The sequence below is a fragment of the Sinocyclocheilus anshuiensis genome, unplaced genomic scaffold (genome assembly GCF_001515605.1).
Source record: "Sinocyclocheilus anshuiensis isolate Anshui unplaced genomic scaffold, SAMN03320099.WGS_v1.1 scaffold776, whole genome shotgun sequence".
In the NCBI taxonomy this organism is placed as follows: domain Eukaryota; kingdom Metazoa; phylum Chordata; class Actinopteri; order Cypriniformes; family Cyprinidae; genus Sinocyclocheilus; species Sinocyclocheilus anshuiensis.
In genome coordinates this window covers 1,476,695-1,487,373 of record NW_015555808.1, presented here as the reverse complement: position 1 = coordinate 1,487,373, position 10,679 = coordinate 1,476,695, and the positions used below count along the sequence as shown (strand labels likewise).

General features: G+C 34.2%; 1 protein-coding gene across 1 annotated transcript in view; it reads left to right on the top strand.

Moving 5' to 3' along the window:
• LOC107675045 (probable E3 ubiquitin-protein ligase RNF217) overlaps nt 1–7,400 on the top strand; it is a 15,627-nt gene extending 8,227 nt beyond the window's left edge. Inside the window, exons 2-5 of the mRNA XM_016469233.1 lie at nt 994–1,224; nt 1,374–1,538; nt 2,968–3,169; nt 6,605–7,400. Of these exons, the coding sequence (XP_016324719.1) occupies nt 994–1,224; nt 1,374–1,538; nt 2,968–3,169; nt 6,605–6,684 (678 nt within the window). The 3' untranslated portion in view covers nt 6,685–7,400. The remainder of the gene's footprint in view (nt 1–993; nt 1,225–1,373; nt 1,539–2,967; nt 3,170–6,604) is intronic.
• Nucleotides 7,401–10,679: the final 3,279 nt, after the last annotated feature.

The window sequence follows — 10,679 nt, the reverse complement described above, 5'->3', positions numbered from 1 at the left end:
TTGTTGTCATTTGGAAGTGTGTAGGCCTTCTTGCATTATTATGCTGTTACATTATGATTATATATTCAGTGACATAAAATGGTCTTTAAAATTACAATAATATTGCTTATTGCAATTATTTCTGGGGCAATATATCGCACAACAAAAAGTTGTTATCATGACAGGCCTACTTCCAGATGTCACGGCAGATTTTATTCCAGCTGATTCGTAACTACCCAAGACTTGCCTGATTTTACAGATGTCTCTTGACCAAACACTTTTCTTGTCACCTCAGATAATGTCCCTTAAATGCTGTTGCTTGCTATCCCAGCATAAAAATAGGAGGGCGGAGAGTAGATTAGTTCTCGCAATGGAAATGCTCAGTAATCCTGTCGTCCCAGAGGGGAGACGAAGGAAGATGGGTGGGGAACCAGAAGCAGGATGTAATCCTCTCACAGGGGAGGTGCAGATAGTCACAGTCCCGCAGCTGTAGGACTACACCAAAGCCCTGTTATGTGAACAATGAGAATGAAATGGATCTCACTGATCCATGAGATCACTTAACTCCCTCTCGGAAACTAGGAAAGGTCATTCAACACAGATCCATTTATCAACAAATCATACCGCATTCAGCCTGTGCAAACTAGCCCCTAGGGTTCGTTCCTACCTGCTGAGCCCTCTTCAATCACGTATTACCGTACTTCAGTGATTGTTTGAGAAGGTGACGTTGCTTGTTGACTTGGAAGTACCTCAGGTACAATGCTGCTTGTACAGTGGCTATTTGAGTTGCTTGTGTACACAGATCGTTTGGACTTCCTGTTGCTTCTGTCCTCGCTTGTAATCACCGATTAAAAGCCACAATTTCTAAGAACACTAAATCATACTCACTGTACTGTTAACTGTTCTCAAACAGGGTGGATTACATATTTAACTGCTCATAGAGTCGTGAAGGTTTACCACTGCATTAATGCTGCGGTTTTCCATGTATTTGGCTGATTGCATTTTTCTTTTAAGGTTCACGTGGGTCGGGCACACTTGGTGTGTCCCATCACAGAGTGCAGTGGTTTCTTGGAGGATAGTTTGGTGATTTCGAACCTGTCCAGTGAAGAGCTGACAAAATATAAGTACTTCTTGGAGCTGAGCAGACTGGACTCCAGCACCAAACCGTGTCCCCAGTGCAGCCTGTTTACCTCCCTGAAGGATCATAGCCAACAGACGTCCACCAAGAGTGAACATAAGTATAAGGTCTGGTTTTTCGCATGTTGTCTATTCTGTAGTTAACAACATTATAATGTTGAATTATTTGTCTAAACTGAATCAGAGTGACTTTCTTTGCCAAAAGGCTTTCTTGAGTAAGCAAACTGTCTGTCTGTCTCTTCAAATGTTCCCCACAGATTCAGTGCACAAAGTGCCAGTTTGTCTGGTGTTTCAAATGCCACGCGCCCTGGCATGAAGGCCTGAAGTGTCGAGACTACAGGAAAGGAGACAAACTGTTGCGTCACTGGGCCAGCGTCATCGAACGTGGCCAGAGGAACGCTCAGAAGTGTCCACGCTGCAAGGTAATGAACATGCTCTACTAAAATGCTCTGTACATATACTGAAAACTGGATTTTTGTTCATTTTTTGACATTGAAGAGTTACTACAGTACTACTGTACACCAATGTTCATAATACCACATTTGGTATGGTATTGACATCACAACCATGAGTATATTAACATATGCCCTCCTACATTTACATATAAGCTCCTATTTATTTCATAATTTTGTGGAAACCATGATACAATTTTTTCTGGATTATTTGATGAATAAAAAGTTCAAAAGAACAGCATTTATTTGAAATCGAAATATTTTGTAACATTATAAATGTCCTTACTGTCACTTTTGGTCAATTGAATGCATCCTTGCTGAATTAAAGTATTCATTTCCTTAAAAATAAATAAAGAAATAATTCTTACTAACCCCAAATGTTTGAATGGTAGTGCAGGTCATTTGTATATAGTCTTAGTAATACTTTACAATAAAGTTCAATTTGTTAACATAAGTTATATATTATATATTTCATCAATTCATGTTCATTTAATACGTTAACTAATGTTTATTTATACAACTTGAATACAGTTTTTATGTTAGCTATTGCATTACCTAATGTCATTAGAAGCTTATTGTAAAATCAGACTGAAGTCTTCTTCATTTTCATTTAATTTTAGTCAGAGAGAGAGTGGAAAACTCATCTGTCACAGTTTTAAGTTGAAGACACTTTACAAGCCTTCAGGGGATATATAAAATGCAATGTAAAATATGGCCCATTTAAAATGAATAGGAGTTACGTAGTTCAGATAAACAGAGTCAGTCATTGTACAAACTGAATGTTCCCGTCTGAGATAGTGAGGAACGATTGTGTTTCTTGTCTGTTTTCTTTTCCTTTCCCCCTGGCTAAATTTAATTACGGTCTTGGGAAAAATGGCATTCCATGTCATAATACTGGGGTCTGGGCAAAGTGATCCTGAATGAAAGTTCACTCAAGATCATTTTCTCTTCACTGAAACAATTTCAAGAGATCAACAAGTTCTACAAGGCGTTGCTGTTTTCCATCCAGACATGTGCATTCATGATGCTTTGGAGGACCCATCGTAACACAAGTGTTTAGCATAGTGCGCATACCTGAGCCAGATACCTGAAGGCTTAGCTAAGATCTTCCCATTGAGAACCTTCCCTTTCTGAACGAGTTTCTCAACCCATTATACTGAGAAGTGCATTGTTTGTTGGAATAATCACAGTGTAATCATTGTAAATTATCATTTTGTGTGCTCTAAGCTTTCACTAATTGAACATGTCAGTCACTGGCCCAGATTCAAGAAAATCTGCCCCACTAGCTCACAGATCTGACTAGAAATTTTAAAAACAAGTGAAAAAAATAAATGGCTGGATGGTGCATCATTGTGAATTGATTACTCATTGCCAAATGATTTCTTCTCCATACCAACAGATCCACATTCAGAGAACGGAGGGCTGTGATCACATGACCTGCACACAGTGCAAAACTAACTTTTGTTATCGTTGCGGGGAGAAGTACAAGCATCTGCGCTTCTTTGGGGACCACACCTCCAACCTGAGTGTGTTTGGATGCAAGTACCGCTACCTGCCTGAGAAACCCCATCTGCGCCGGCTGGTCCGAGGCTCTGTTTGTAGTGAGTGTGCATAAGCAGAGAACACAACTTGATTTATTTAAGTTATTTTGGAATATTTGGGGTTACCTTGGAAACATAACATTGGCTCATCTTGAGTTTTCTTGTCCATTTGTTATCATAATGTGCTTTTAGGTGCTTTCATAACCTGCTTGTTTCTTACTGCTGCCTGCTAAGTATTTTACTGCATATATCAGTGTTTCCTACTGGATTTTTTTTTCCTTGAACCCAATCACATTTAGAAATGATAATTATGAAACTGTACAAAACAATAGCCAACAATGAAGACATATTTAAGTCTCACAAACTTTACAAACTGTCATTTTTTTATTTGCTTTAAAAGAATGCATAGAAAAAAAACAGTTTTCTGATCATTTTGAGTCAAACATGGCCAAAGTTGTATTATTTATAATCAGGGTAAATCCATATCATTCGATCATTCGTTTTTTTATTTAATATTGAAAGTAGAAAAATGAGAAAACGGCTCAAAAAGATGAAACGTAGTTGCAATAAATGTGTTAAGAATCCATACAACTGCAGCAGCAGAGGACTATTATTCTGCTGCGGGATACTGCGGAAGAACTGATGATGGCACGGTTTGATCTTCGGCTGACCAATCAGCAGAAAGGGGTGTTTAATTCCTGCCCACGTGTAGAAATCAAATATTCAAGCTTATTAATTTTTCTACCCCTGAACGAAAAATGAAAATTGAAGCTGAATACTCGTTTTTCGTTTTTTGGGGAAAAAAAACGAAAAAGGAGCCGTTTTCTCATTTTTCTACTTTCAATATTAAATAAAAAAACGAATGATCGAATGATACACAGATTATTTATGTATCATCTCTTTATTATATTGACTTCATTTAGATTGCAAGCTCACCAATAAACATTAGTAAATAAACACACTGTTGTGTGTATATGTACAATTTTGTATATAACTGTAAAGTTAAATATGTATATTTTTTTGTTTGTATATAGCTGTACAACCCTTGCACTTCTTTTTACGCAGACAAAGTACAAAGAGTTCATTTCTAGGTTTTATCACAAAAATAAATTCTTGACACAAATAGAGCACCTAAAAGAACAGTTTACACTATTTCAGACCATGCTAGTTTACAACTCCCTGATAACGCCAGTTAGTAATAGCACAGAGATATGACCGACTCCATGATGATCTGCTTTTAGTTTGCATATCTGTGTATACTTTACATGAGCCAGTGTTTGTTGGGTGTCCTCAGGCTAGTGCAACGAACTGTAGTATAATACCCAACCATCAATACATCACCGACACAAGTGTTTGGTATACAGGTCACAGGGTTCACTTTAACCGACTGACTTGTTGAGAAAGACAAATGCACTCCATCTTCTCTTAGTCCAGCAGTAGATAAGAATTCTAAATGTGTTTGTTTTTGTGAGCCTGAACTCTTTTCTGTTGCTCGTTTCAATTAAAGACGTAATCAAACAGACGATGAACACTATTAACAGCAATTATTATATGATGCAATCAAACTTATAGCAAAATTTTGTTAACACAGAGCTCAACACTAGGATTTTTCTGCTGCTCCATTCAGTTGTTCAGCCCTGATCACAAAAAACGTATAAGTTATTATATATATATATATATATATATATATATTATAATGTTAACATTATTTTCATGACAATTAAGCACCTTTCTCAGTTCTATAATGAAAACATAAATGTGGTTGTGACATAAAATACAATGGTGAAATGCAGCAATTTATTTCAACATTCAAAACTGTGGAAAGGAAATATGGCTGACTTAGGATGTTGGGTATCATTTATCTCTATCATTCAGCTGTCTACTTCCAAGAAATTGATATTTTTATATTACAGAAATTAATTATTTATATGCATCTTGGCAATATTTGTTTTATTGCCATTAATTTATGTATTTATATATTAATTTAATGTTTTTTAACAGTAATGGGATTCACTTCATCTCTAATAAGAACATGAAAGAGACTAATGAAATTACTAGTGAAATTACTTTTTTTTTTTCTTTTTTTTTATGTTTGAAAAACACACTCAAAAAAGTAATCAGACACTTACAGGAATTAGGAATTTGGAGAGAAGTGCACAATGCTAAAAAAAAAAAAAAAAAAACCTTCATGGTCCTGAAAGTAAAAAATAAAATCTTTATAATAATGAAAATAAAATTGAAGATGGGACAACAAATCCCATAAAAAAAAAAATTTATAATAAATAAATAAATACATAAAAAGTAATTAATTCAAAATGCAATTTTTTTTCTTTTTTATTAAATAGGGGTTTACTGAACAATCTATAGCTTTGTCTTTAATAAAATGTCAGTCGGTACTGCTGCAACACTCTTTATACTGCAGTTTATGGTTCTGTTGTAATTGGCAGAAGAGATTTGTTCTTCCACTTCTGGATGCAAAATATTTTAGCAAAACGTATCTTTTAGTCTGAATTATTGCGCTCCCAAATAAATCAATATACCTTGCAAAAAGAGTTTCTAAATATCAATAGCTCAACTTCCACAGAAGTTCTGAACATGCATTGGTTAAAAAGAGGCGAATCATCCTGTCTGTTTTTGTCATTATCCCTTACCTAATGTTCAGATCGGATCTTTGGCATCTTTTAAAGTCCAACTTGACTATATATAAATTCAAAAATAATTAACATATTGATTTGGGCTGTCCATATTGCTCAATAATTACATTTGATTAATCTCTACTATTAAATATGTAATAAAAAGATTAAAATAAGTAATAAAATAAGACATTTACATCTGTAGAAGTAAAAAAAAAAAAAAAAAACCTTCATGGTCCTGAAAGTAAAAAATAAAATCTTTATAATAATGAAAATAAAATTGAAGATGGGACAACAAATCCCATAAAAAAAAAAATTTATAATAAATAAATAAATACATAAAAAGTAATTAATTCAAAATGCAATTTTTTTTCTTTTTTATTAAATAGGGGTTTACTGAACAATCTATAGCTTTGTCTTTAATAAAATGTCAGTCGGTACTGCTGCAACACTCTTTATACTGCAGTTTATGGTTCTGTTGTAATTGGCAGAAGAGATTTGTTCTTCCACTTCTGGATGCAAAATATTTTAGCAAAACGTATCTTTTAGTCTGAATTATTGCACTCCCAAATAAATCAATATACCTTGCAAAAAGAGTTTCTAAATATCAATAGCTCAACTTCCACAGAAGTTCTGAACATGCATTGGTTAAAAAAACTGTATTCATTCAGTACACATGTGTACTGAACCAAAACATTTTTATTTATGTATCTATGTTTGAATTTGCTTCAGTTTTATATATATATATATATATTTTCACATTAATGGCACACATATGATCGAATGGCTAGATTAGTTTCTTGTTTTCAACCTCGTTGCGGTGTGACTGAGCTGTCCTGTGTTGTGACTGATCTCTCCGCAGGCTTGTTTGCTCTGCCTATCTACTACATCTGTAAGAGGAGGAGGAAGCGCTCACAGGGGTCGGGCCGCTGGCTGTGCTGATTCAGCTTCAGTCATCCTGCTCAGGACCTGGACACACAAACACACACCCTAAAAATAGCCCTGGGTGCCAAGTGACCGAACACTGGCCACTTGGATACAACAATCACAATATGCAGTCTTCCTGTTGGCTGCATCTCGTGAATATCCTCAATTGCACAGTGACCCTTTCCTCCACATGGCGTCTTTGGCATCAGGATCAAAGACTAATTGAGGAGATTCTGTTTTTGGAATGTTTTATTTATAACCCCCAAACTGATTTGAATTCAGTTCATTTTTAGGAATGAAACTACAGACTGGTAATAATTTCCTGCTGGATGTGTTATGCAGTGGAGCCACACAGCGTGAATGATTTTGTCCTTCAGTCTACTTATGACGTGCATCAGATGTTATAATCTGTAAGCTCTTAGTGCTTGATGATGGTGAGTTGATGAATTAATGTCTGTCCCTCTTGATCCCCTCACTATTCCTCCCTCCCTCCCCTTCATGCTATGCCGACATCCACAGGAATTTGCATGATCAACAAAACACGTTTCTGTCTACTGCACTGTGGAAAACAAAATACCCTGAATTACAGGGGACCCGCAGCTCCACGCCAAGACATGTAGGTCATCTAGGTCATGCAAATCAGTACTGTGTCATGCAAAAGTGTTCAGGTTCTGCACAAATCTAAAGCTGTAAACCAAACACAAAATACACTGTGGGGTCCAAAACTCTGAGACCACTTTTGGAAATGCCATTTCGAATTTCTCTCATTTAATATTTACATTTGTTCACTGGAATTGTTATGTTGATAATATAATTTGTAATGAAAATTATTTAGGATTTCCTAACTTAATTTGTATTTTTTTAATGTAAATATATATAACAAGAAATGTGTTTGTGTGTGTGTTTATATATATCTATATATATATATATTATACATACATCATTTTTAAAAAATTATTAAAAATTAAGTTCGAAAAATCTAAAATGTTTTTATTATTATTTATTATTTTATTAGCATAATAATTAGAGTGAAAACAAATGAAATGAAATGAAAACTTGAATGCATGAATTGAAATTCTTTAAACTTTACATGAATTGAAATTCTCAAATTTAATATTTAAATTTGAATTAGTTCACTGCAATTGTTATGATTATAATATTATTTGTAATGAAAAAAAAAGGATTTCCTAACTTGATTTTTTTATGTTAATATATATAATAAAAATGTTGTTTGTATATATTACATAAAAATGTTACTCTATAAACACACACATATGTATATTAAACATTGTAAGAAATTAAATATTTTTATTATAATATTAGCACACACACACACATATATATATATATATATATATATAATTTTCAAAATGATCTGAAAAACCTCAAATGTTTTTATTACAAATTATATTATCAGCATAACAATTAGAGTGAAAACAAATTAAATGAAAACTTGAAATAAATTTAGCCGTATTTTAATAGTCTATTTTAGCAGTCCCGGTTTGTTTTCAAGTCAACATGAAATCAAAATTCACCCTGTTTACTTTCTTTATGCATATTCAATATATTATTGAGAGCGATTCATCTGTGCATGTGATTTACAAAGAAAAAATTGTTTGTGTGAATCCTGATCATGTTATCCAAAATGATTTGAGAATGATCCAAAGAACATCTCACCATCTGCAGGAGTTCACATGATTGATATCAGAAATGTGTGACCTAGAAATGAAGAATTGGTGAGAATATTTCGATTTAAAGTCATAATGTTGATTTTGAATCCCAGACTTGCAGTGTGGTCTCCGACTTTCAAACCCCACATGGAAGTGTAGTGCATGCCTTACACCTTGAACAAACTGCTAGATGCATAACATTTTCTACTTGAGTGTATATTATTCTTAGATATGTTAATTCAAATTGAAAGTCCATAATATGGAAACCTTGACATTCATGTCTAGTATATTTTAGCTTTGCACACTGAGACATAGCCACTGAGCGGCACAGTGTTCAAGACTATCAGCTCAATAGGCGTCCCTGCTGTATTTTGCACAGTGTTATAGATTCACATCCACTGTAATCCATTGCTGCATGTTGGGTTTATTTCAGTCTCAAGCTGTTACAAAAACCGAATACTGTAGCATGTCAACAATTTTATAACGTTGACCATTAGATGTATATTAGGGTACATGCAAAGAAATTGAAACAAATGGCAACCCCTAAAGCTTCAAATCCAACATCTGTCGCATGTATTGATTGGAGCTAGCCATTTAATACTCAAACTAAGGCTGGTCTGGAGGAAAGCCAGAAAGAATGCACAGGGAAAAGCATTGTAGGAAAGGTTATAACCATAGCAACGTGGTCTGGCTGGAGTATCAGGAATATGAGTATTAAGGCTTGGAAATACTTGGTCTAATACTCGTTTGGGAAATGCCCTACACAGAATCATCAATGTAATACCACCTAATTCAACTGATTATAAGTGGTTGCCAGGTATCATTTCAAAGTGGTTATCGATTGGATTTTTGGAGACAATCAATTATGAAGATGCACTCAGGCCGGTAGTGAATGGCAGTGTTATTCTCAGGGAGAATTTCGTCACATCTGCTACACACTGCTTTATCACTCCAGTGCAGATAACTGAATTATCTGTACTTATATTAAGGAAGACACAACAGAAATCGGTCAGAATGTTAGCTTGGGCTGTTTTTGACATGCTAACATTATAAACTGAAAGCTTTGCCTGCCAATGTGGTGGTGGTGTTTTTATTTTTTTATTTTTCTCCAGAGACGGTGCCTTTTACCAATGGGATTGAACTTTATTCAAAGGAACTGTATATTTTGAGAGCACATCTGCTGCGATTGATTTCCAAAGACCTGTAATATTTTATTCCCTAAATATACTGTAGTATGTGTCTGAATCTATTCCACAACACCTGTTACATTTGTTTCCTCTTTTTTTTTTTAAATGCACATTGTATTTTTTTTTTTGCTGCTGCACTTTATTTTCAGATTTAAAGTCAATTCAGGCCTGCAGACAGCAAATATATGTCTTTATCATATTTAATTAAGAATTAAAAGAAGCTGCCAACATTTGGTCTCACTTGGCTTTTAATTAGTGTAAAATATCACTATTATAATTGCTCATACTTAGGGTTAGTGATCTGGGAGGGGAAGGGGGACATTTCAGCATGTATCCCAAGATGCACAATTTGTGCTACAGATGCACTGTTTAAAAATCAGGGTCAGTAGTTAATTTTTTTAAGTAATTAATACATTTATTCAACAGGGATGTATTAATTTGATCAAAAGTGGCATTTATAATGTTACAAAGGGTTTTAATTTCAAATAAATGCAGTCCTTTTGAACTTTCTATTCATCAAAGAATCTTAAAAAAAAAGGTATCTTGGTTTCTACCAAAATATTAAGCAGCACATTAATAAGAAGTGTGCTTGAGCACCAAATCAGCATAATAGAATGATTTCTGAAGGATCATGTGACACTGAAGACTGAGAGGACATCGGAGGAATAAAAGCATTATAAAATGTATTAAAATAGAAAAGTTATTTTAAATTGTAATCATTTCACAATATGACTGTTTTTACTGCATTTTGGTCAAGTAAATGCAGCCTTGTTGAGCATAGACTTCTTTCAAAAATACCTTATCTTACCATATATCTTATATCACCAACCACAAACTTTAAAAAGTTAATCTTCTACCATGCTACAATGATTAATTCGAAATAAGTTTATTTTAGCAAATACAGTAAAACCAGAAAAACAAATTGACAAGTTATCACCTAACAAAATCGTACTGTAGCTGTAGGCGACAGTGTGACCTACAGTGGGTACGGAAAGTATTCAGACCCCCTTAAATTTTTCACTCTTTGTTATATTGCAGCCATTTGCTAAAATCATTTAAGTTAATTTTTTTTCCTCATTAATGTACACACAGCACCCCATATTGACAGAAAAACACAGAATTGTTGACATTTTTGCAGATTTATTAAAAAAGA